At 54.1% G+C, this 26,094-nt stretch overlaps 1 protein-coding gene across 3 annotated transcripts; it reads left to right on the forward strand.

Moving 5' to 3' along the window:
• The first annotated feature begins 9 nt into the window (after positions 1–9).
• Positions 10–10,182, forward strand: ALDH3A1 (aldehyde dehydrogenase 3 family member A1). Of its 3 annotated transcripts, none has more exons than XM_058559647.1 (11): positions 10–990; positions 3,502–3,668; positions 5,313–5,544; positions 6,109–6,194; positions 6,413–6,621; positions 7,248–7,365; positions 7,840–7,981; positions 8,615–8,781; positions 9,227–9,326; positions 9,772–9,902; positions 9,978–10,182. In XM_058559647.1, the coding sequence occupies exons 2-11, from the start codon at positions 3,507–3,509 to the stop codon at positions 9,990–9,992; spliced, it is 1,362 nt and encodes a 453-aa protein (XP_058415630.1). In that variant the 5' UTR covers positions 10–990; positions 3,502–3,506; the 3' UTR covers positions 9,993–10,182. The 3 variants fall into 3 exon arrangements, with proteins under 3 accessions (XP_058415630.1, XP_058415628.1, XP_058415629.1); XM_058559645.1 differs by having other exon boundaries at positions 10–947; XM_058559646.1 differs by having other exon boundaries at positions 11–994.
• Positions 10,183–26,094: the final 15,912 nt, after the last annotated feature.

Below are 26,094 nucleotides of genomic sequence, written 5' to 3' on the forward strand. Positions count from 1 at the left end.
GCATCTCTGGTTTCCTGGGTGACCACAGGGAGGGGGATGCCTGGTACTCTTACTGGTTCTTGGGCCTCTTCTCTGCCATTCAACAAAAGGGCAGATATACGTGTCAGTGAGGCCTCGTGTGGAACGCCCCCGGCCTGCGGCTCCCCCGAGTTGGAGGTCTCTGCCTCGGTGGGGCCCTGGCACCTCCGAGGAGGTGGGACAAGAATGGGGGACAAGGATGTGCTTGTGCAGTGGTGGGTTTTCGGGGAGCTGTGTGCACACTCCCCGTGACTGGTACCTCGCCTGCCGCTGCGCTTATGTAACCAGGGCATCAGGAGAACAGCATCTGGCAACTGCACTTCGGAAATCTGGGAGAGGTCCCTGCCAGGCCGAATCAATCAGCGGCCCCTGTGCCCGGGGCAAACACACAGGCTCCTTTTGAAGATCGGATGTGAGCCCCACCCCAGCCTTCACAGACACATTCTTGCATTTCAGAATAGAACAAAAACAGACAACCCGAGTCTTAATCTCCAAAGCTGGGGCTTGCAGAGGTCTGGATGATGCTACACCCCACGTTAGACGATTGTTTTGTTTTTGTTACACAAACTTCCTGGGTGGGGACTCCCAGGTCCAGTGGGCGGGAAGAAGCCTCCTTAAATGTGTCCCCTCTAGGCTGATGCTCATTCCAGGAGCTCCAGCCCTGGGAGAGGCTGTGTCCAAGGTAATCCTCTTCCCCCAGGTCTTGTCTTTTCCTTTTCTCCTTAGGTGGCAATATCCATCTGGAGCCTGCACCAGGAGCAGGTCCATCTCTGTGGCTGGTCCTCCCCACCCTCCAGAATCTTCTCCTGAGAATCATCGGGTTGGGTGCCCCGAGGATCCAAAGCCCACGTGTGGTGGCTCTGCCATACCCAGCCCCGGGAGGTGGAGGACCCGGGATCTGTGGAGCAGGGGCACCGAGGGGACAGTGGGTGAGAAGCCTTGATTCACTCACCTGGAAGACAGCAGAGCCCAGTAGGTAAAGGCGTGAGCAGTGGACAGAGATAGAAGTGGGTTCAGATCCTGGCTTTGCCGTTTGCTAACTTGAGACCAAATACAGAGCATTTGAATGCCTTTCGGCCTCACTTTCCCCATCCATAAAACGGACTCGTAAGGGTTTCTTCTTCATGGGCACACCCACGGGGATTTTGTGAGGATCCCAGGGAATGATGGAGGGGGAGCCAGCCGCAGGGATGCCTGGGGCAAAGTTGGCACAGGTGAGGCGGGTGGGACATAGGGGTGCGGGAAGGCAGTCCTGGGAGGACTTCCAGCCGCTCCCACTGGGGTGCCAGCGCAATGTTAGATGTTTCAGGCTCCATTAATCTTTGTCATAACTGTGAGGTGGTGCTATTCCGAACACTGGCCACAGAGGATGCCCAGGAAGGCTCCTTCCCAGAGGTCACGCAGTTCTGAGTGCAGAGCTGGGGTGCCAGCCCACTCGGTCGCACTCCCACCAGGCTCTTCCGCCCTGGGCCCCCGCTCTTGTGGCCGATGGCCAGAGGCTGCTGCCCTGGTTTCACCACACAAAGCTGGGAAGGAGAGAAGGACCTTCCTGTAGGGCTGTGTGGCCGGAGTCTCGGTCAGCAGGGGTGCCTGGCCCACTGCAGGCTGGGCCGAGGGGACCCAGTGAGGGGGCTCCCTCCAGGCCCCCGTCACACCTGGGGTGGGAAAGGCACCACCACGGGCACTGCGGATGTCAGCAGGGCCCCTCCCCTCTGTGCAGAAAGCCCAGGGGGGGTGGGTGGTCAGCACCGTGCAGAGGGGCACAGTGGAAGGAATCAGAAACCACTTACTGGAATTCAAGCAGGAATATGAATATATATATATATATATATATGTTGTTATATATATTTCACATATATGGTTATCTCCATTTTGCAAAAAAATTACATGTACCATATGTAATAATGTATATACACATATACCATATATACCATTTATATTATATATCATATATACATGTATTTACATACCTAGATAGTATATATATGGTATATACATATATATTATATATGGTATATATAATTTGTTTTTGCAAAATGGAAATAGCCTCGTGGGTTTTTTCCCTGATGTTGGAAGTTACGAAACGTCTGAAAGTGGGTGGACTGTCTCGGGGGGGCAGTAAGGAATTGCTGAGGGAGAAGGGAGACTGACTTTCCTCTGTGTTCTCTTTTGTAGCTTTTAAATTTTCTACCATGAGCATGTATTACCTATTCAAAAAGTTAGCAAACACTTTAAAAAATGCAAGCTTATTGCAAAAAAGCCAAAGAGTCCAGAAGATGAAAACAAAGCTCACCCCCACCAACTGTCACTGTGTTGGCGGCTACCCTTCTGGTCTTTTCTTGCATGTGCACACGCACACACACATGCATACATGCGCACGCCTAGTGTACCGTTGTTCTCTAACTTGTCTTCTTTCTTGTCCCTCGTGCCTGGGACACACCTGGCACAGAGCGTGCCCTTACGAAGGTGCTGAAACACTGCTCTCTCTCTCCTGTGGACTGCAGAATCATCCACCACGCAGGTGCAGCAGAGTTCAGTTAAATGTCTGACGGACATTTAGGATGTTTCCAGCATTTCTGTTACATGCAAACTTGATGAACTTTCTTATTCATGAATGTTTAGGAACGCTGTAATTTCTATAAGCTCCTGAATGCGGACCTACAATGTCACAGAGAAATATGTTTTAAAGGCTTTTGCTAGATGTAGCCAAACGGCCCCCAGAAGAGCCATCCCAACTTGCCAGTATGGTTTCTTGTACTGGTAGCAGGCGTCCCCTCCACACTTCTGCGCAGACACCTGACGCTTTGTGAGACCTCCGCTGGCCTGCTCTGTGTCTCACAGGTGTTCTGGGCACACACTGGTTTAAAAACCAAGCCTGGTTTGGTCTGCAAAGCAACCAGCGCTTTTGAGAACAATCCCTTAGCCAGAAAGGCCGTGCGGGTGTTTTGATGCTGGGTTTTCTATACTCAGCATGGGTGTGGAATCACACCTGTGCCTTCAGTCTAGTCTGGAAAACGGCCTGGCTGGGTGTGTGGAGCTCTTGGAGTGTTTGCCCAGGAGTGTCACCAGCTTTGCAAGCAGGTAGAGGTGGGAGTGGGACTTGAGAGATGCCAGGAAGGGCCTGCCCCCAGCACACTGCCAAGAACCCACCATCAGCAATTATACCTAGGGTCACTTGTCACTGCTTGCTGGCCCTCACTGCGATGTTTGTCATCTGCCCAGGGGGTATGAGAGGGCCAGAAGGGTCCAGACATCTGGGTTAAGCAGCTGAAAAGGCAAAACAATGCCATTTTCCCAGCGCTCCCGGGGAAATCTTCTTCTTCCTATAAAATTAACGCGGGGGAGGAGCAGGGAGGGTGCTGCCCCCGCAGCCCCCAAGTCTAAGTGACAGGGCAGGAGCCAGGGCACAGCCCCGGGCCCGGACGCGCCCGCCCCCCCTAGAGCCCCTGCTCCAAGGTGCGCTCTCTCTCTCTCTCCCCCCAGGCACCATGAGCAAAATCAGCGAGGTCGTGCAGCGGGCCAGAGCCGCCTTCAACTCGGGCAAGACTCGCCCCCTGCAGTTCCGGGTCCAGCAGCTGGAGGCGCTGCGGCGCATGATCAAGGAGCGCGAGAAGGACATCGCCGGCGCGCTGACTGCCGACCTCCACAAGGTGCTGCCCCCGTCCCCCTGAGGGCGGCCGGGCCTCCCAGGAGGGGCACAGCTGCGGTGGGACAGCAGGACTTCCCGGCGCCACAGCACGGGGGCAAAGATGGGACAGTGAAAGGAACCGTCGCTGCCTGCGTTGAGGGCACCTGCTGCGCACCTGGCGCTGTGTGTGCCCAGCTCTTTACACAGGACGGCACTTAGTCCTCAAAAAGCTCTGCGAGTGTTGGGCCCTTTTATAGAGGGGAAAGTGCAGCCCAATCCCATCGGCTGCCCAGATGAGGCCCACTGGGCTCTCCTTCAGTCTCATTCCCAGCCGCTGTCCCACCATACCCAGTGCAGGGGCGGGCTGCTCCTTTCCCCCATCTGTCTGCCAGTCCCTCCTAGCTTCACTTCCTTCTCTATCCAGCCTGGAGCACGAGGCCACCCATTTCAGCCATCTCCTGTGGACATGACATCCTGAACTTCTGGTCTCCTTGTTCCTCCAGCCTCGGCCTCACCCAGGGCCACCTGGTTCTCCACGCCAGGGCACCGCACAGCTTGGCACCCCACAGGGCACCCCACTCTAATGGCATCCTCGCTTCCTCCCATCCCCACGTGGGCTGCTTCATCTCTCAGCCTCTGCAAAGTCAGACACCCCACATTCTCAAGCTCTTCTCCTTGCTGCCCCACAACTCATCTGGACCTGCTTCCACGCTTCCATCTTGCTTTGGAAAAGAGGCGAGGGGCTTTGGGGCTTGTCCCTCTATGTTTCAGGGCCTTTTGCTGCTGTATTTTTTTAATGTCTCAAGATTTCTCATCTTAAAAAAACAAACAAAGACAACAGGAAAACCCACTCTATTGACTTCACAACTTCTGTTTTGCTCTTCCCAGCAAAGAGAATACATGAAAGAGCTGTATATTTTGCTGCCTGCACCTCTTCTCTCCTCACCCCTGCATGCTGGCTTCCTCCCCACCACTCCAGGAGGACCCCAGCAGCCCTTGGGCCCACTGCCCCACCCCGCCTCCTCTGGCTGAGATTCTCCTAACTCTCTTTGGTAGCCTCTTCCCTGTACCTTCAATGTAGTCTTCTTAGGGCTCCATCCTGGGTTCACATCTCATTTTAATCTGTAAGTGTTCCCAGATACTTGTCAGCTTGATCCCTTTCCTCCCAATAATCCTCAAATCTAAACCCACTGCCCAGGCCTGGCTCTATCATTCACTGGCCCTCCACTCTGGAGGGACCCTCTGGTACCTCAAACTTGACATGTCCAAACCTGCCTGGGCCCCCGGCACTGGAAGAAAGGGGCCCTGGCAGACCTACCACCCCAATGGCTAATCCTCAGCTCTGCCCAACCACAACCCGCCCCCCCCCCACCATGTGCCTTCTCTGGCCCAGCCTCCAGGCCTGGGGAGCCCACAGTGAACAGCCCCCATCACCCTGACTGCTGACCAACATGCCCACCCAACAGCCCCATGAGGTACAGATCACACTCCCATTTTGTAGATTCGGACACTGAGGTTAGGAGAGGGAGACAGCTCATTCAGGGTCACAAAGCTAGGGAGCAGCGAGCCAGGACCCACAGGCAGCCCCGGTGACTCCCCACTCAGAGCCCGGGATGCACAGCCCTCACTCGGGGGTCAGTGAGCTCACATGGCCCTTTCACCATAGAATGAATGGAACGCGTACTATGAGGAGGTGGTGTATGTCCTGGAGGAGATAGAGTACATGATCAAGAAGCTCCCCGAGTGGGCTGCAGACCAGCCTGTGGAGAAGACTCCCCAGACCCAGCTGGATGAGTCCTACATCCACTGGGAGCCCCTGGGCGTGGTTCTCATCATCGGCACCTGGAACTACCCCTTCAACCTCACCATCCAGCCCATGGTGGGCGCCATTGCTGCAGGTACCGTGGGCTGCGTTCTGGAAGGGGGAGTCATGAGGGATCATCATCCCTCACTGCAGAGTGGGGCCAGGGCGGCTCAGGCCTGCGAGAAGAGGGAGCCTGGGGTCAGCTAATGGTTTGATGCGTCTGTCTTTCACAGGAGGCTGCGGGGGCCAAACTATCTAGCCAGGCCTCCCCCGCCCCACGCCCAGCCAGGCTCAGATGTTCACAGAGCCTGCCCCTCCCCGCCTGTGTGGGGAGCCGGGCTGCTCTCAGCTAAGATGTACCAGGCTCTGCTCTCTAACCAGGCCCTGAGCCCTTCTCTCCCCTCGCCTCCCACATCTCAGAAAGGCAGGTGGTGCAGCTGCTGTGGTGTGCGCCGTGTGCGTGATGTGCTGATGTGCGTGCGGCTGCGGCATGCGCCGTGTACGTGATGTGCGTCCTCCTGTGGCGTGCGCGCGTAGCTCTTTTGTCCACTTTTCCGAAGACACAGAAGATGGAGGGAGGGTCCAGGGGTGTCGCTGGGAGGGCAGAGCACTGGAGTGGGGCCACCCGGGCGTGACCTCGAATCTGTGTGCTCTGCAGGGAACGCAGTGGTCATCAAGCCCTCGGAGCTAAGCGAGAACATGGCGACCCTGCTGGCCACCATCATCCCTCAGTACCTGGACAAGGTGAGGTTCTCTTCAGGGCTCAAGGAGAACCGTGTGGGGTCAGGACCTTGGGGGTTGACAAATAGTGAATTCTTGCAGCGAGAGGCCAAGCCCCAGGTGGGGGCGGGAGCAGCTGGTCTCTCCCATTGGGGTGCCCTCCAGCCACTTGGCAGTGGCCGCCTGGGTGGGGTGAGGAGGGGCTGTGGGCTTTTCTGAGCCTCACCTCTCTTGCCTGGAAGGATCTGTACGCGGTGATCAATGGGAGTGTCTCCGAGACCACGGAGGTGCTCAAGGAGAGATTCGACCACATTCTGTACACGGGGAGCACCGGCGTGGGGAAGATCATCATGATGGCCGCGGCCAAGCACCTGACCCCCGTCACCCTGGAGCTGGGGGGGAAGAGCCCCTGCTACGTGGACAAGGACTGCGATCTGGACCTTGCCTGCAGGTGCGGAGGCTCGGGCCTGTCTGTGCTGGAGTGGCCATTCTGGCTGCCTTCCAGTTCACACGGGCTGCAGTTCTGCTCCAAGTGACACAGGCATCGTCCCTGCCCTCAGGGAGCCTGCAGTCCTGGGCAGGAGCTGGGGGTGGGTGGGTGCCACGTTCCTAGAAGGGGTCCAGGCAGTCTGGGAGGGCTTCCTGCAGAGGACAGGTCTAGCCAGAGCTCTGCCTGCCTTCTATTTCTCATGTACATGGCCCTCCGGGGTGTGGGGGCCCTGAGCAGAGGTGACACCTGGCCACGCAGGGCCCAAGGCGTGAATGGAGATTCACAAAGGCTGCCCCCCCTCGGACATCCACATCCCCCACCGGTCACTGCTGAGGTTGGGATGCGTCACGGGCGCCCCTACGTGTTCAGGGACGTGGGTATGCTCAGCCTGGAGTCTAGACACGAGCCCGGGGCTGAGGGAGCCCTCTGGGGGAGAGCCCACAGCTTCTGGCTCCTGCTGACTGACCAGTGAGCCCTCCTCCAGCACTCGGCCCCTTGTGCCTGATCTCGAGTGAACAGATGAGAGGCTTGTTCCCAGGGAGCCTCCCAGGCCTCTCAGAACGCAGTCTCATCTGGGATTTTCACAGACGCATTGCCTGGGGGAAGTTCATGAACTGCGGCCAGACCTGCGTGGCCCCTGACTACATTCTCTGTGACCCCTCCATCCAGAACCAAATCGTGGAGAAGCTCAAAAAGTCCCTAAAAGTGAGTGTTGGCTCCTGGGGGTGAGGGAGAGGCTGTGAGGCATGGACTTTAGAAAGTACTGGATTTTTTTTTTCAGTAATACACGTTCACTACATAATTTGGAAAAGGTTAAAAAGCATAAAGGAGGGGAAAAGCTCCACCCAGAATCCCGACACTCAAAGATAGTCACTGCTAACCTGTTGGTTTTCCTTTCTGTGAATACATGTGTTTGTTCCTGATGTGGTGTCCAGACAGCTGTGTATATATTTCTTCCAAACCACGCTGTCCCATAGCATTTCATGTGCCCTGAAAGCCGGGGAGCACCCCAGATGTCATGGCAGTCCGGTAGTCCTTGGTGTCACTGAGCCGTTGTCCACTGCACTGGCCAGGCGGTGCCCACATGTGCTCCCAGGGCAGGGTCGCTGGCCACCTCGAAGCCTTTGGCTATGACGAGGGTCCACGTCCTTCCTGAAGCCTGCCACCCCTTCTCCACAGGAGTTCTACGGGGAAGATGCCAAGAAGTCCCGTGACTATGGAAGAATGATTAACTCTCGCCACTTCCAGAGAGTGATGGGCCTGATGGAGGGCCAGAAGGTCGTCTACGGAGGCACTGGGGACGCAGCCACCCGATACATAGGTGCGTGCGTTTGCCCTTTGGAAGAGCACCGCCTGCCCGTCAGGGCTGCCAGGGTCCCGACAAGTTGGCGGCAGTTGGGTTTAGATACTCGAAGAACAGACACAAGCCCGTGGTGGGTATAAATTGCTTTGGGCAGTGAGCCTGGGGCAGGTGGGGCTCTTGGCAGGCAGAGGATGGGCACAGCTCCTGGGAAACCCCTCCCCAACCCAGCAGCTCCTCTTCTCACAAGGCCCAGAGAGGGGCATCATCCCCTCCGACCCCTGCAGCATCAGCAGGGGATGAGGACAGCAGAGCCCGCAGAGCCCCGGTATGCGGAGCTGGAGGGGACCCCAGGGCCTAGGCTGAAGGGTCACAGGTGGGGCCTTACCTGGGAGAGTGAAGAGCTCGGGCAGGGGTGCAGGTGGCTGCCAGAGTGTGGTGCCTGCCCCCTGGAGGTGTGGACCCTTAGGCTGATCCATAGTTCTCCCCATGGTCTGCCAGAGTGGAGGCTGGGCGGGCCCTCGTCCCTGCCCCTCTCTAAGCCTCGCAGCCTCGTCTGTAAAGGAGTTGAAGGAGGCGCTAGATGTCTGGACTTGCGGGGCAGGCGGGCGGGGGTCTCAGTGCTGGCTGACTTTGGCTTGTTTCCTGCCTCAGCCCCCACCATCCTCACGGACGTGGACCCCCAGTCCCAGGTGATGCAGGAGGAGATCTTCGGGCCCATAATGCCCATCGTGTGTGTGCGCGGCCTGGAGGAGGCCATCCATTTCATCAACCAGCGGGAGAAGCCTCTGGCTCTCTACGTGTTCTCCCTGAATGACAAGGTGGGCCGGGGATGCCCTCCTCCCAGGGTCCTGGGGCTCCGGGGCCCAGCACTCACAGGAACAGGATCCAGAGGTGCGCAGACCTGGGTTCAAGTCCAGCTTTACCACTCACTGCTGTGTGACCTTGGGCAAGTCACTTAACCCTTCTGAGCCCCTTTCTCCTCAGCTCTGAAATCAGGACAGTAACATCCACCTCAGAGATTGAATGAGATGATCATCGACACAGTGCCCTGCATGCAGTCATGGGAACTGTTGCTCTCACTCTTTCCCTACAAAATACTTGACACGTGGGGAGAGTGGGGGACCCCAAGGGGGCTCAGGGGGAGCAGACTGTGGCTGGGGCCGTACCTCTACCGCTCAGGTCCTTGAGGCTCCAGGACTTGCCTGGACAGGGTGGGGTGTCCTGGGGTGGGAGACTGAGGCCAGGGCCTGGGTGCTGTTGCAGGTGATTAAGAAGATGATTGCAGAGACCTCGAGCGGTGGGGTGACAGCCAACGACGTCGTGGTCCACTTCACCCTGCACTCTCTGCCCTATGGGGGCGTAGGTGAGTCACCGCCTACCTGCCCCCTGCAGTTGTCCCCTCCCACCCCTGGGCTGGGAATTCAGGAGGGGCCGGAGCAGCCCGGGGCCTCGGGGGCTCAGATTCCCACTAACCTCTCCCGAGTGGGCCTCCGGCCTCGGCCAGCACATCCATCAGCTACGTTTAACCTCAAGACCCTAGATGGTCCTAAAGGTCCCCTGGTGCACAGGGCCTGCTTCACAGAGGCCCTGAGAGAGGGTACACGGGCCAGACGTCACACAGCCATCTAGTGGCATAGCTGGGATTAAACTCTTCCTGGGCACTCTCTCTGTTGTCCCCAGTGTGGACACCCCAGGGGACGCCCTGGGGATCGGCCACCCCCGGGGAGGCTTGTAGAAGGGGTGCGTGAGGGTTGTGGGCAGGGTCTGGGGGTCTTGGGGCCGCCTGGGCCTGAGCCGGCTCCCCACAGGGAACAGCGGCATGGGCTGCTACCATGGCAAGAAGAGCTTCGAGACCTTCTCCCACCGCCGCTCATGCCTGGTGAGGCCTCTGCTGGATGACGAGTCCCTCACAGCCAGATACCCCCCGAGCCTGGCCAAGGTGAGAGTTGGGGGCTCTCGGGGAGGCTGGGCCGCGGGGAGGACAGGGCCTCACTGCCCTGTGTCCTCCTCACAGATGACCGCTCGCTGAAGCCGCTGCGCCTGGCCTCCCCGTGCTGTGCCCTCGCCCTGCTCTCCAGCCCCCCAGAGGATTACTCCTGGAGCCCCCTTGCTTCTCTGCGGATCAGTGCATGCCCCCACTCCCGTTCAGGCCCCAAGGCCCGCCCCCCCCAAGTCCCTGCCCTCTTGCTAGACACAAGGAGACCAATAAAGGTCTTCCAGCTGAGCGAATGTGTGCGCGTGCTCCTTTTGCAGCCCTCCACCCCCATCCTCTCCAGTCCTCTCCTGCTGTCTTCCACCCCACCCCGGTTATCATCCTGACAGCAGTGAAGGCCTCCCCAAAGCCTCTGGTGTTGGGAGACATTTGTCTTCCCTCTAGACTTTGGGACGTCAGCTCCATTTCTGGTTGTCCAGGGGGCGGTGACCAAGGAGGCTGAGTCTTGAAGACAAGTGGCTCAGAAAGCAGAGGCCAAGGCACTCCTCTCAAATTTGATTTGGCCTCTAGGGCAGAGGTCCCTCAGTGAGACCACGCAGACCGCTCAGGCAGCTTCAGAGTGCTGCTCCTGGGGGCGGAAGGACAGGAGGCCAGGACAACCCAGGACCCTCCATGCCCTCGCAGCTTTTCGTCAGGCAGCACTGGGCCCCCAGGGTCTGTCCTTGGGCCTGAGGAACCGGGCAGGGTCCAGTGAGGACAGTCTGAAGCAGGGCATTCATCAGAGTGGGAACCGAGAGTCGCGTCACCTGGCCTGCAGGTGGCTGAGGGCAGGGGGGAGGGGCCCGGCAGGCCCCCTCCTGTGTGGAGCACGACTGTGGCCGGCCGATCTTTGGGATGAATGTGCTGTGACACAGATTTCATTGTGAGAGCATGGCCAGCCCCCACGCTGCCATCACAGGTGTCCAGGCCCTGCCTTGGGCCCTCACCCCCTGCTGTCCCTCTGTGACTGTGCCAGGTGTCCCTGCTCCCAGCAAAGGCCCGCTCTCCCCTCGGCCCAGGACCCCGCCTCTCCCAGCCGTGCCTGCACCTGACCTTCACTCTCCTCCATCATCAGTACCCCTTTGGTGCTGGATCATTCCTCGTCTCCAGTACCCCACACCGTATTTAGCCCCCACCCAAAAGAACCAAATACAATCCAAAAAGCCCTCAAGCTCAGGGCCGGCCCCGTGGCTTAGTGGTTAAGTGTGTGCACTCCGATACTGGCGGCCCGGGTTCGGATCCCGGGCACGCACCAATGCACTGCTTGTCCGGCCATGCTGAGGCCACGTCCCACATACAGCAACTAGAAGGACGTGCAGCTATGACATACAACCATCTACTGGGGCTTTGGGGAGGAAAAAGGGAAAAAAAAGGAGGAGGATTGGCAATAGATGTTAGCTCAGGGCTGGTGTTCCTCAGCAAAAAACAAAAAAAGAAAAAAGAGGAGGATTGGCATGGATGTTAGCTCAGGGCTGATCTTCCTCTCGGGGAAAAAAAAAAAGCCTTCTAGCTGTTACCTGTGCTTTGTCCCCTAGTTTGGGGAAGGGCAGGGGGTGGGGCGAGAGTGAAGGGTCTTGTACTGCTTGGATGTTTACCATCTGCACCTGTGACTTATTTTGCAAATATCCCAATACTTGAATAACAACAAAACCAAAGCCGCCTCATAGCCGCAGCCCTCCTGTTACTGCCTCGTTTCTCTACTCTCCTTCCCTTGAGACTCCTCTCAGGGTTGTCTGCTCTCGGATAGGGCTTCCTGCTTCCACTCACCTCCACGCACCCAGGTGAGCCTCCGTCACCTCCACTCCGGGAACTGCTCTTGTCTGGGCCCCGCCAACCCTGCTGTGGGGAGACCCACCCCCTGCCTGGCCACCCCCTCCTTCCAACACTCTCTCCCTTGTCCCTGTGTCCCCGGGACCCCCACGCTTCAGTTCTCCTCTGACCTCACCAGCTTCTCCTCCCAAGTGAAAGTCTCCAGCCCTGGCTCTGAGCTCTCGACTCATAATCCAACCGCCTCCTTGACCTACAAACTTGGATTCTTAATAGGAATTTGAGGCTAACACGCCCAGAACAGAACTCTCGATTTTCCCCTCTAAGCCATTCATCCCAATGCTGCATCGCCCTCCTGAGAATTGCTCAACCCAAGACCTGGGAGGCACCTTTGACTCCCCGCTCTCCTTCAGGGCCAAGACCTCAACAAGCCCCCCGGGGCGCACCTCCAGTCGTCTCCCAATATGTCCCACTCTGCATCCCCACCATCACTCCCCTCATCTAAGCACCACCAACGGCTTCCCACGGGGTCCTTTTCTGCGCTTGCTCCCTTCCAGTTCATTCTTCTCTGAGCACCCAGATGACATTCCTAAAACAAGTCAGACCATGCCACCATAAGGACAAATAATTACAAATAAGAGGCTTAATCCCCCTTGTTGAAAACAAAGCAAGGGATTTCTCTCCCCTTCTTTTACCCTGAGCACTTGAGAAAATTTTTCTCTGTATGATCTTTCTCTGTCTCTCTGAAACGTGTGTAAATCTTTTTAGAAGCTGAATAAGCCTCTTGCCAGCTTCATAGGCCAGGAATGTCTTTTTCAAGGACCTGGGAGCCACCTCTTTGAAAGGCGAACAGCAAGGGAGACAGCGCCCCTCATTTCCTAGCGGGGAGGAGCTGGGAGGAGCCGCGCTCCGCCAGAGCCTTGATCCAGGTGCAGAGCTACCTGCCGTCATAAAGAGAGGAGAATTGTGTTCCTCCTCTGGGTAAAGCCAAGTAGCTAACACAGATAGTCTCCCTGATTACCAGGGAAAGTTAGGATGAACTGTGCATGACAAATGGCGCCATCGAGTCCTCCTACTGGAGGACTAGTGACATTTATCTTGAGAACACGTGTGTATTGGGGTGCACGGCCCTGCCGTATAAGGGGGTGGGATTCCCTTCTGTCTTTGCAGTCTCTTAGCGGATTCCCTGTGATGTGTATCACAGTCTAGTTTACTGTCCATTCGATATTAAAAGTGTTTTCTTTCTCTACTACCTGGAGAGGTTTTCAGGGTTGGAAGATTTTAGTTTTAATTCTATTTCCCCAACACCACCCACTGTTTAATATCTTCCCATGGCTTCCTGCCACACTTAGAAGAAATCCTCATGTCCATAAATTGCTCTGCGAGGTGCCATATGACCTGGGCCATGCCCCACTCTCTGACCTCAGCCCCCACCTCAAAGTCTCCTTCCACATACATAGCCATATACGCCCCCTCGAGCCCTCCCCTTCCTCAGGGCTGGGACCCTTGTCTCGATCTTCTGTGGCTGGCGCCTTCTTCTCACACCTGTCTCCGCTCAAGTCCTTTCCCATGCACTCTCTACCACTTACCCTGCTTTCTTTCCTCCAAAAGTCTTGTTGTAATCTGTTCTTGTCTTGTTGATTTATCTGTTTTACTGCCTGTCTCTCCCCATTGAAATGCCAGCACTGACCTATATCCGTTGTGCTCACTCTGTATCCCTAGAGGCTAGAACAGTGACTAGTACACAGCAGGTGCTCAATAAATATTTAAGTGAATGAATTTAAATGGCATCATTGGTATTTTGTTGCTCCAAATCCCCCCTCCTCATGCCACCTTCTCATCTGAAATTACCTTATTTTAGATGACTATAAGCTCATGTGAGCCAATTGTGGGGTAAAACAGCCCAGAAGTTTTAAAACGTATTAACAACAAAGACGACATCCCAATCAAAGATGCCGTGTCCCTTGTTCTCCCAGAGCTGAGGCCCCACGGGCATGGCTCTGATGAATGAGAGAGCGGAGCACCTCCAGGCCAGAGGTGGGAGGCCCTGGACAGCCCAGGCTGGCACCCGCCTCCTCTCCTCACCCCCACCCACCAACAGCCCTAGGCAGTAAGGGGTGTGACCCACTCACAGATTAGGAAACTGAGTACAGGAAGTAAGGTCACGGGGTCTCGCTGTGCCAGTCCCAGGTACTGCGGCTCTGGAGCATCTGTTCTTTCCTGACACCACGGAAGTGTCACCCTCAGTGACATTTTGAGTGACTCCTGAAAACACTTGCATGAAGGGCTGTTGAGAGAGCTGTCAATACTCAGCTCAGAGAAGAGACGGCTCAGGGTTTCCAAGGCTTGGTCTGCATTGTTCCAGAGGGAAGAAATAGAGCAGACGGATGACAATCATAGTCATCTCTCGTCTCCTTCCTCGTCCTTTTCTCCCCATCCTTCTCCTTTTTCTATTTATTATCATTATTATAACAAAATTGACAAGATAACCTGTTTTATGCATAATGTCCCAAACCTGTCCTGTTCTGGGCTAATCCTATTTCCAAACCGGATTTGAACTCAAAAGAAAACAATTGAAAAAGAACCTTGATCTTGCCCCAACACCCTGATTCAATCTACTGTTTGTGGGTTTTTTTGGATAAAGGAATGGATTGCACAATTATGATTCAACCTTTCCAAACAATCGCCATTGTCCAAAACATACATGGCCAAGAATCGTCACAACTCAGGGGTTACCAAACCAAAGCAGGTGGCATTTCCAGGTTGCTCCTCACAACCACATCATGCTTGCTGGACAGAGAGCACAAAAGGGCACCTAGGACTTCTCAATTCACGGCCCGGTAGCCACAACCTTAGTAAATCATTCTTTGGTTCCATCATCCAATTGCTTTTAGTGTTTAGATTCTCAGATGAAACAAAATAATTTGTTGTAGCCATAGTCTCTGCCAAATTACAAACTTCTGTTGTTGTTATAAAACAGAAAGGAAGATTTCCTTCACTCGTTTGTTCATTCAACAAATATTGAGTGGACTGTTCTGGGTGCTGGGGGGAGTGGTGCAAGAAACAGACAAGGTCTGTGCTTTTGAGGAGCTTACATTTGATGGAGTGTCTTAGGACGGGTTTATGCTGTGGTAACAAGTTAACTTACCTTGGAGTGTCTGTGGTTAACATGACAGGAGGGTGGGGGGGCTCTGCTCCACAGAGTTGATCAAAGACCACCACCAACAGAGGCCCCACCATCTCTGGGTAGGGCTTGGGGACTCTCCCTAGCAGGGGATGGGCAGCGCTTGGGGGCTCACCAAGCCCCTAAGGGGGGAAGGGAGACCTGGAGGGTCGCATGCCAGATCACCTCCACTCACGTCCCACTTGCACAGTGCACAAAGCTGAAAGAGTCCTGGGAAATGTGGAGAAACATCGTTACTTGTCGAGCAGCAAATGTCTCTGACACGTGGACGGAGACAGACAATGAATACATGAATAAACAGACAGGAAATACCTGAAGAGATGGCAGTGCTGTGCAGATAATGGAAAACCTGCTGGCATTTGGAGACGACTAGTTGAGGAGTTGACTGAAGGAAAGGTATGTCATGCACCCCTTGTCACAGGCCCCAGAGATCTAACCCTGGCCTGCAGTGACTCTGGTCCCTCCTTCCAGGAGCTGGGACTGCTGCCATCCCAGACCGGGCCCCTCCCCATACTGTCTCCAGGGCCCTAGACCCCACCACCAGGACTCTGCTCAGTCTCTGGAGGTTGAGTGATGGGGACCCCACCATCTCACACCCCAGAAGTCTGGAGGGCGGTCAGACACCAGCTGTGGGCTCCCGTCTCCAGCTCTGCTTCTGAGGTTCCCTTGGCCCTGCCTCTTCTGGGGCCGGCGTCACCCTTGGGCAGACAGCAGGATGGCCCTCCTCTGCCTCCCCTGCTTTCCCGGAATTTCTCTGGAGTTCCCTTCACTGGCTTAGACTGACGCTGTGGACCTTGGTCTCTGTAGCAGATGCGTTGTTGCCTGTGCAAAGTCCATCCCCTCCCTCCTTGCTAACAGAAGCCCCGTGTCGTTCAGATAGTCAGCTCCAGGAAACGTCACTCTGTCCCCAGCTCAGAGATAAATCTCAAATCGTCTAAACCAATAGTTCCTCAACCCTAGTGGCATGCTAGAATGTTATAATAATTTTAGGAACTTCTGAAAAACACTAATGCCTAGGATCCTGAACTTAAAAAAAATTTTTTTAATAGACTTTATTTTTTAGAGCAGTTTTAGGTTCACAGCAAAAGTGAGCAGAAAGTACAGAGATTTCCCATATACCCCCTGCCCCCACCCACAGCAGCCTCTCCCACTAGCAACATCCCCACCAGGTGGTGCCTTTGTTACAATCAGGGATCCTGAGCTTTTGCTTTTATGTTCTGGGGTGGACCCTGGGCATTAATATGTTTTTTTAAAGTTTTCCAAGTGATTCTAATATACTGCCAGCGTTGAGAGCCCCTGGCATAAGCCAATAATGAAGTGTGTTTTCCCAGCCAGTGATTAGCTAAGGATTAGCATGCGACCTGGTTGTGGGCAATGGGGTCTGAGGGGAAGTCTGCTGGGGATTCTGGGAAAGGTTCCTTCCCTGATGAAAACAGAAGCACAAGAAGAGAGGACTCCTCTTCTTAGAGGTTGGTGTGTCTGGATGTGACACTTGGAATAGTGCAACCATCTTGTGACCATGAGGACAGCCCCCCGAGGCTAAGCAGATCTACTGAGAACGGTATGGCAGAAAGATGGAAGTAACTTTGCTCCTCAGAGAGATTATTGAGCTACTGGAGCTGCACTATCTTTGGAGTCTTTGTTATATGTGATAATAAACTGTTCTTTTTTAAAAACCACTTTGAAATGTTTTCATTTATTTACATTTGAAAGCATTTTTTTTCTTTTATTTTTTTTGCTGAGGAAGATTGACCCTGAGCTAATATCTGTTGCCAAACTTTCTCTTTTTGGTTGAGGAAGCATAGCCCTGAGCTAACATCTGTGCCAATCTCCCTTTATTTTGTACATGGGTCACCACCACGACATGGCCAGCAATGAGCAGTGTAGTGCCTGGAAACCGGACCTGGGCTGCCGAAGCACAGTGCCCTGAACTTAACCACAAGGTCACGGGGCCAGGCCCTGAAATCATAAGATGGAGGGGATCAACCATTTTGCCCATGATAGACTCCAATCTCCTCTGCTCCTCTCAGCTCCTCCTCTTGCCTCGCAGCCCACTCCTTGTTCCTGTGTCCTCCAAGCAGGGCTGGCTTGTTCCCCCACCTGAGACTTCTGCTTGTGCTTTCCAGCAATTCCTCCCTCCTGGTCTCCTCTCCCTAGTCCTACAGGCAGGTGTCAGCTGGGCCTCCTGATTCTAGACACCCACACACCTCAGCTCCCCACTCAGGCACTGCCCCAAGCCCTGCTCCAGATCAGCGGGAGAGAGGGCAGAGGGCGTCTGGAGGTGGGAGACCCTGGTGTGGGTCTTGGCTTTGCCTCTTCGCTCTGCGACTGTTTCGGCCCGGTCAGAACAGGAAATGGAAACCACTATAGGTATTTTCAACAGAAAGGGATTCAATGAAGAGGTTTAATAAAGGGAGTTAGGCCTCTACAAAAACACAGGAAGGGCTCCCAGGATGCATGAGAACTGCCCACCAGGAGAGTTACCTCTCTGCCTGCGGAATTGGAGGCCACCTTTGGAACTCACTGCTGTGGACTGGGCAGTGACACCACCATCGAAACTGCTTCTTGACCCCAACCATAGTGGTGACTGGACACATGATGGCTGGTGCAGGAAACCCCATGTGCCCACGCCCTTGCTTATCAACCCAAGCAGCCAAACCTTGCATAAGTGCATCTGAAGGACAGACCTTAATTCTCACCTAGAGCCCTGGCTGCAAGGGAGTCTGGGAAATGTAATTTTTAGCTTCTGGCCACTGCACACAGAAAGCTGCTACCAGGAAGCGGGGATGGATGCTGAAAGCCACTTGACCTTATGCAACACTGCGACCTTGGGGTGGATTGCTCAGCCCCTCCGAGCCTGTTTCTTGATCTCCAAGTGGTTATAATATCAATGCTCACCTCCTAGGTTCGTGTAAGGATTCAATGAGATAATGCAGGTAAAACACTTGGCACGGTGCCTTATCAGGGGCTAATTAATGTTAGCTATTATTTCTGAGACTTCCTCTTCTAGTTCTGTGGTTCTTCGAGCCTGAGCAACGTCCCTTACTCTGAAATAGGCCCCAGAGGTCACTCGCTTGGTGGGGAGTTTGCAGAAAGCTTAGAATGAATGGCCTTGAGGGGGTGGCCCTGCAAGTCCTCACTCAGCACCAGCCTCCCTGGATATGCTGCCCTCTGGGATCCCGCTGGCCGCTCGGCCATGCCAGCAACTGTTGACTGTCCCGCCAGGAGTGTTATATAAACTGCATCTTTTACTTTGTTTATATGATATTTTGAAAATACCAACTGGGTGTGGCTTAAGCTGCTTAAGTCTTAAGGCAACAGAGACTGGGCAGGCGAGGCAGTCACATGTGAAGCAGCTGCCGAGGCTCAGAGGAACCAGACAGGCAGCCCACTCCTTTCTGGGAGATCCAGAACCCGGGGTGCCTGCAGGAAGCCATGTACTCTTGGATGTGCAGCTTCCAGCCATGCTCACCACAGGACTGGGCCCTCTGCCTCTGGTTCCCTGAAGTTCGCTGCTGTGAGGGCAGCCCTCTGCTCGCCCAGATCTGGAAGCTCACGCCAGGCTCCGGTCGACTCTTCCGACTGGCTTCAGCCTCTCAGCAAAGCAGGGGGACAGGGAGGCACAGCCAGCTGGGTGCCGAGGGGGGACAGGTGTTGGCAGGAAGACGTTCTCACCTTTCTGGTTTGACCCAAGCTCCTAAATCTCGAGATGGGGAGACAGCTCACACCCTTTGGTCCCTCACGAGACAATGTCGCCATGCAGGTGCCAAGCTTCCCAAACGCCTGCCGTGCCCGTGCTGGGAATGCTGCCCGGGCCTGATCCCAGGGCGCCGCATTCACAGAACATCTTCCTTCTGAGCCAGGGCCAGACGTGAGCTCACTAGTCCTTACGCGAACTCCCGGGAAAGAAATGTTTGTGCTGGGAGCTGTTTTGCTTGAGAAAGACAACAGCTCTCTATTCCCCAAAGCTTGTCTGCCCAGTAGAAGTTTACAGGTGGGGGAACGGTAGAAACTGGAGTAACGCCCTCTCTATCTCAGGAAGGCAAAGGGGTGAGAGCAGAAAAGCCCCAGCCCCAGCCAGATGCCCTGGCAGGAGGAGCATTCCAACATGGAGCTCTTCCTCAGAGAACAGGCCAACAGTTGCTAGACAGACAACACAGTATTCTTTCCATTTCTGCTCCAAATCTGTGCTCGGTGTGACGTAGGTCAGAGAGGCAACTGCAGAGCACACATGCTCTTACGCCTCTAAGCTGTGCCCACGGCAGACATTACAAGTTGATCCCAGCCCTCTTTTCTGCTGAATTGTCTGAGGTTCACGACACGGCAGTTCAAGGCAACAGGCCCAATGGCGCAGAGCCGGCAGGCTGGAGAAAAACTCTTTGCCGTCCCGGATGTAGGAGAAAGAGCATGTACTTTGCATATGATACAGACCCAGCTTTGTATTCTGCCTCTGCCACTTTATTTGGACAAGAGCTTTATTTCTCTTAGCTTCGGTTCCCCTGTTTGTAAAATGGAGAGAAGCATATCTACCTGAAAATGTTGGTATAAGGTCAAACGAAATAATGTGTCAAATGCCACTGGTCCAATTAGCACATAACAGAGAGAGACCTCTACCTATACACACCATTATGTCAACACACACTCCTATATCCACACAAACATGTTCTGCAGGAAATCTCTAGGGATGAAAATGTCAGAAGCCAGGCTCCAGTTTTCTCTTGAATCTTCTTCTTCTCCTCCTCCTTCCTCTTCAAAAAGATTTGTTATGCAGAGAAATTTGTTATGCAGATTATTTAACCTCTTAAGAAAAGAAACCCAAGAACTTTCGCAATGTTCGTTGATATAAAGTCTGGGCTATTTATAAATTGTCTCATCTAGTCTATATCTTTAAAACAGAGGAGTCAAGGACCAGAGTTTAAGGAAGAAAGAAAGAAGACCCTAACATCTATTAAATGTCTGCTATGTTCCAGGCATTTCCGTATATTGGCTCATTTACTTCTTGAATCAACACTGTCTGTGAGGATTAAAAATCTTTTAAAATTTCTAATTGTGGTAAAATACACATAACATAAACTTAACCATCTTAAACATTTTAAAGTGTATAGTTCAGTAGTGTTAAGTATATTCACACTGTTGTGCAGTCAGTCTCTAGAACTCTTTTCATCGTGCAAAACTGAAACTCTGTGCTCATTAATCAACTCCCATTCCCCACCCCCCAGGCCTTGGCAGCCACCATTTTACTTTCTGTCTCTATGAATTGGATGACTTTGGGTACCTCATAAAAGTACCTCATACAGTACCTCTATAGTATTTCTCTTTTTATAACTGGCTTACTTCACTTAACATAATCTTCTCAGTGTTCATAATGTTCACGTGCTGTGTGGCACATGTCAGAATTTCCTTCCTTTTTAAGGCTGAATGATACTCCATTGTATGTATATACCACATTTTGTTTATTCATTCATCCATCCATGGACACTTGGGTTGCTTCCACCTTTTGGCTATGATGAATGATGCTGCTATGAACATGGTGTTCGAATATCTGTTTGAGTCCCTGCTTTCAACTCTTTTGGGTATATACCAAGACCTGGAATTGCTGGATCATATAGTAGTTCTATCTACGTCAGCTTTTATTACAAAGGAAGGACAAGCTAAAGAGACTAAATGACTTGTGCAAAGTCAACACAATAAGAAAGTAGCAGAATCAGAATTTAAGTCTAATTTAACTGAGTTTAATTATATATTTTCTTTCTCGTGTTAAAAGATAAACTAAGGCATATAAAAATTGTAGGTATTGAGAGCCAGCCCCGATGGTCTAGTGGTTAAAGTTCGGCGCTCTCACTGCTTCAGTGGCCTGGGTTCGTTTCCTGGTTGCAGAACCACATCACCCATCTGTCAGTTGCCATGCTGTGGTGGCGGCTCACATAGAAGAACTAGAAGGACTTACAACTAGGATATACAACGATGCACTGGGGTTTTGGGGGAAAAATAAAGTGTTTTTTCATAAAGACATTGAAAATAATTGTAGGAGTTTATTTGAGCAAAAATCTATTCGAATCGGGGGCGACATACTGGAAGTGGTTGGGAGCACTCCACCGACAGGAGCCAGGGGAAAGACTTTTACAGAGAAGAGGCAGAAGCAGAGCTAGGAAGTTATTTGACTGGCTGTAGCTTAAGCAGTTGCCTTATTTGGAAAAGCCTAGGGGGCTGTCGGTGACGGCTTGTCCTTAGGTTTTGATTGCTTAACCTTCAGCAATTAGGTTTCGGTTTGCTTCCGTAGGCTGCTACGGCATTAGAGCCACCTGTCTCACGGCCTCATTTAATTAATTGCACACTCCCTTGAGCAACAGTTGAGTTCAACAAACCACCTCACGGACAGGGTGCTGGTGCGAGGGGAAGTGAGGGTGTCCTCTTTCCTCCCAGGCGGGCACGTGATCTGATGGGTCAGGAAGGGTCTTGCTAGGCAGTCTGGAGCATCCTTGGCCCTTCATGCTAGGCCGTCTGCCTCCCTAGCAAGACCCAGGTGAAGACAGGAAGGCCAGGGTTTGCGCAGGGGAGTCAATATGAAGACAAAGAGGCTGGAGGTGGGGAGAGAGCTGGAAGTGCAGACCTCCTGACGGGCCCCCAGAGTCGGGTCATGAGGTTGCAAGGAACAGACCTCCACTCCGATTATCTCAAGTGAAAAATGAGGATGGAGGGATGGGGCCTCATCTCACAGAGGAAAGGAAGGGCCAGTCCACTAGCGACCAGAAATCGAAAGACATTGAGAAAAATGAATGATATTGTGGTCCCTTCTCTCAGGGGCCACCGGGTTTCCCATCTCTGCCTCTCACCGGGTCTGCTCCTCCCTTTTCTCCTCCTGAACCAGCCTCCTCTGCGGCCTCATGCCTCCAGCGGCCCCTTCAGCCTGGGCGTCCACAGAGCTTTGCCCACTCAGGCCTGGCATACACGGTTTCCCCAAGTCTATGCATCTCGCCCGCCCTCTTCGCACTGACCCTGTCTCCCATGCCCCATCACAAAGCGCTGGCAGAGAATCCGATGGTCCAGCCTGGATGAGGTGTCCAATAACCTGCAGCCGCAATGGACAGGTGGTCACGTGGCACACAGGACCACCCTTTCCGGGTGCTGTGGGCGGAGCCTGCCTGGTTTTCAGGTGCCGGAAACCTCAGGGCGTCGGATGGGGCCATATGCTGCCCCTGCCTGGTCAGCCTGACCAGGCTGGTGGCTCCGGGAGGCATGTCTTCTCAGCTGCGCACCCCCAGGCCTCGGTAATCCAGGCCATCTGCGCACAAGGCTGGTCTGAATTACGGCTTGTTTTTAAATAAAGGTGGATTTATTCCTACCACGCGGCTGCCTGGCGCCAGGGCTCGGGCTTCCTGTTTGTGCTCTCGGGTGGTCACGCTCTGGTGCCCAGGGCGGGTGCGTGGGCCAGCCCTTGCTGTGACCTCAGAAAGCCCCTTGTCAGGCCAGCCACTCCCTGCCTGCTGCTGACGTGTCCGAGCCTTGGGGTTAGCGCTGGGCAGGGATCCCTGCGGCTGGGCGCCCTGCTCCCTGGACGGCACCTGCAGGTGGCTAGGCAGACCCTGTCCGTCAAGGCGGAGGAAGTCCCCGAGGGCTCCCCCAGCAGCCTAAGCAGCTGCCTCCTGTCCATGAGCTCCCCCAGGATAAGGCTTCTTGGGAGCTGGGACCTGCTAGCCCGCCATGCGCCTTCCAAATCCTCCGATCCGGGAGGGGGCTGGCCAAGTTGCGTGGCGTGTGTGTGCCCATGGCGGGGCTAGGGGGGTGGGGGGGAGAGTCACTGTCAGGTCCCTGAGCCCTGACAGCCCCAGCAGTTTCTGGAGGGGCAATCTCAGGGACAAATAGGGTCAGTGGGGAGAACGAACACTAGGCCAGGCACAGGAGGCCCCTGAGCGTGGGGCAGGCCTAGGAGTGGTGGAGTCGGGACATACATCTGTTAACAAGTAACCGTTGAGCGGGCCACCGAACCCCTTCGTCTTTGCCAGGAGAACTACCTGGGGTCAACTATGGCAGCAATGTGCTGAGAAAGGTGGGCCCTTCCCCAGCCCTGGGGTGAATGTGTCCAGGCTGGTAGTTCTCAACCCCAGCTGCACTTGGGAAGATTACCCGGGGAGGTCTAGAAGAACACCTGGCAGAAGAACTCTGTGGTGCTGAAAATCAAGATGGGGTTATCCTTGGTGGGGGGTAGTGACTGAGGAAGACACCAGGGGGCTTAGAGGAGGCTACTAAAATTCTGTTTCTTGAGCTGGCTGCTGGTTACTCAGGTGCACGATCGTGAAAATTCATGGAGCTGTACACTCGTTATATGTGCACTTTTCTATATGAATGCTTTACTTCAATAAGAAGAAGAAAGGAAAAACAGCTGTCTAGGCCTACCCCAGATTGATTAAATCAGAACATCTGGGGTGGAACCTGGGTAGTGGTATTTTTTTTAAAAAAGCTTTCCAGGTGATTCTAAAGTGCAGTCAAGGGTTAGAACTGCTGTTTAATCCCAAATTTGGTAATTCCATCCCCTGGAGATGGGCTTGAGCATGGGTGTGTGTGTGATTAGAGAAAGTTGGTTAGGGGAACTTCTGGGAAAGTTATCTTGCTCCCAAAAGGTGTCCAAGACAGAGATTTGAGTATGAGTGTTGTCATGATGGGATGAGATATTTGGGGCTGCCACGGCCATCTTGTAGTCGAGAAGGAAAAGCCCAGGGAGCACAGATGAGCTGACTGACCCAGAACCCAGACATCGGTGAGCTGCTAAATTCCCAATCCTGGCTGATCATTGGGAACACCCAGGGATGCTTAAAAATGCAGATGACCAGGCCACACCCCAGAAGTTTTAAAACATCTTCCCAGGTGATTCTACAGTGCCCTCTGCTTTACCGAGGTGGAGTCATCCATAACCCCTGTCTAGTCTCTGATCTCCTGCACCTGTACAATACATAAAGTCGACATTTTCCAGTATGTTCTGTCTCTTGAATCTTGATTCTGCCCCCACCTACACTGCATTGTTTGATGGAGGGCGTCCCTCCCACAATGCACTAAACACGGTAGCCGCCCTTCTACTTCCTGCCCAGGATCCCTTGGTGAGAGAGTCCTTGAATGCAGGTAGAAATACAGGCGGGATGGGGTGATAACTCGTAGAGGCATCTACCTGGTGGCCAGATGGCGCCCAGGCTTCTGGTTGTCCCAAGCTTTGGGTCTCTGAGTAATGCAGGTTTTCCTCCCCTTTTTCTAGACTGTTTTAAAATGTAGGTTTTATTATTATTCAGGTATGGCAAGGCCAGTAGATCAGGAGATGACTGTCATTGGAAAGATTTTGTTACTCACTGGTCCCAAGAGGAGAGGGCACACCACACTACAGGGGGCCCACGCCACACTGCAGGGGGCTACGGGGGGAAGTGTGGGCAGGAACTGACTGTACTTTCCAGGGAAGGAACAGATGAGGCGGGGTAAACAGGCTTAGAATTGGCTAGTTTGAATAATTTCAGAGGCATAGTGCTGTCCCAGGCAGCACTGTCTGGTGCTGTCCCAGACGAGCACCAGCACTCGTCTGGTGTCTGGTCCTGGGTGATTAAGGCAGGGGGATAGTGGCCCAGAGAGCCCCATAAAAGAGGTGGTGGGAGGGGAACACCCAGGCTGGCTGGTTTGCATATGAAAGGAGCAGACGTGATTGCTGTGGTTTGCAGGCCAAGTTTGTACCTCCAGGAGTTAGCCAGCCCTGGGAGGGTCCGTCCTTTCAGGGTCAGCAAGGCCCTCGGTATGTCAAAGCGTCAAAACTACAGAATAAAAAGGCGTGATTAACACACAGACTATCTCTTTCGCAAAGCGAGCGCTAGCTGTGCCACGGCCTGCGGCCTGAGACGGCTGCTCTTAATTTTCCCTGCTCCAGCTGCTGACGGCAAGTTCCAGACTTCTGAGGACAATAATGCATGCAGCGTCTGAAGAATGGGTGGGAGGGACGCCAGCCTGGGAGCAGAGAGGTCCGAGACGCAGAGCCCAGTGTGAGGAGGAGCGGTGGGGAGGACAGTGAGGACGGCGGGAGGGGGTGGGGCGGGAGGCGGGTGACAGCATGAAGAGCAGGCTGGGAGGGTTTTTCCTCACAGGAGCAGAGTGTGCTGCCCAGGGAGCAGAAAACAAGTGGGTAAAGATTAGTAGAAACAAGCTAAGTAGAGAGTGTTTACGACAATTTGAGGGCAGAAGTCGGCCAATGAAAATTCCCAGAAGATGATTGTGGCACCCTGGGGAGATTAACCTGGAAATTGGGGTGCAGAGAAGACAAGGAGATTCGAGCACGGAAATCTCAAGGTCAGCCATAAGTGGACCACACTGACGTCACCCTATGTCCTGCCCGTGACCACTGTGCATAGTGACTGAGGGTTAACCGAGGTGACCCACAAGGGCTCCTGATGACGGACGATTCCAGGCCGTTCCGGGAGGACTGCCCCAGAGCTGAGAGGGCCCCCACATGGAGGGCAGGCCCCGGCCACATGCCCCGGGAAAGGCAGTTTTGGTTTCTAAGGCTACAGTCGCTGCTTTCCAATTGCACAGCACATCTTCTCCATGCATGTTGAAATCCAGAAATCAGCAGGCCAGCTCTTCTTTTTTTTTCTCTTAAGGAGTACTTTCTTGCAACTTGCAAGCTTTATCCCCCAACAAGTAGGATAAGGCTGAGAAAGATTTTGCCCCTGCAGCTAAGAGGTGAATCGTTTCTTTCGTCATCTGTCTCGTGATATCGAAATACTTAAGTTTTCTTCTGGAGTGGTTACATGGAAGCACCCTGTGGAAGCCCTGCTCCCCACCTATGACCCAGCTCTGCACCGAGCCCGGTGCTCAGAGAGGTGCGGCCTCAGTGCCAGAGGCAGCAGATGCTGGTGGTGCCCTCCCTCCCTGCCCCCCCGTTCTGGTACCTTAGTACCTCTCCCAGTGTGGGTGCTGGAGTCCCAGCCCTGGCCGGGAGGGACGTGGTGGGGAGCGAGGGGGAGGTCCAGGGGCTCCAGCACCCAGCCCCTCACTGACAAGGAGCTGCCACTATGTCCACCCCAGCCTCTGCGCTGTGCCGCTTCAAGTCCCTCAGGACACCAAAGGTCTGATGACCCTTCCCCCATCATGGGTTGTGGCCTCTCCAACCTCCCACCCACCCTCTTCTTCAGGATCCTGGGTCCTGCCCCAGGAAGAGGCCTTCACTTCACCCAAGGCAGC

This window comes from Diceros bicornis, chromosome 18, assembly GCF_020826845.1.
Source record: "Diceros bicornis minor isolate mBicDic1 chromosome 18, mDicBic1.mat.cur, whole genome shotgun sequence".
In the NCBI taxonomy this organism is placed as follows: domain Eukaryota; kingdom Metazoa; phylum Chordata; class Mammalia; order Perissodactyla; family Rhinocerotidae; genus Diceros; species Diceros bicornis.

Bases quoted from the DNA above. Each gene is read 5' to 3' on its own strand.
- ALDH3A1 (XM_058559645.1), top strand. From the start codon at position 656: ATGCTCATTCCAGGAGCTCCAGCCCTGGGAGAGGCTGTGTCCAAGGTA. The intron at 7,366-7,839 runs GTGAGTGTTGGC...CCTTCTCCACAG, and splicing joins AGCTCAAAAAGTCCCTAAAA to GAGTTCTACGGGGAAGATGC. The intron at 7,982-8,614 runs GTGCGTGCGTTT...TTCCTGCCTCAG, and splicing joins CGCAGCCACCCGATACATAG to CCCCCACCATCCTCACGGAC.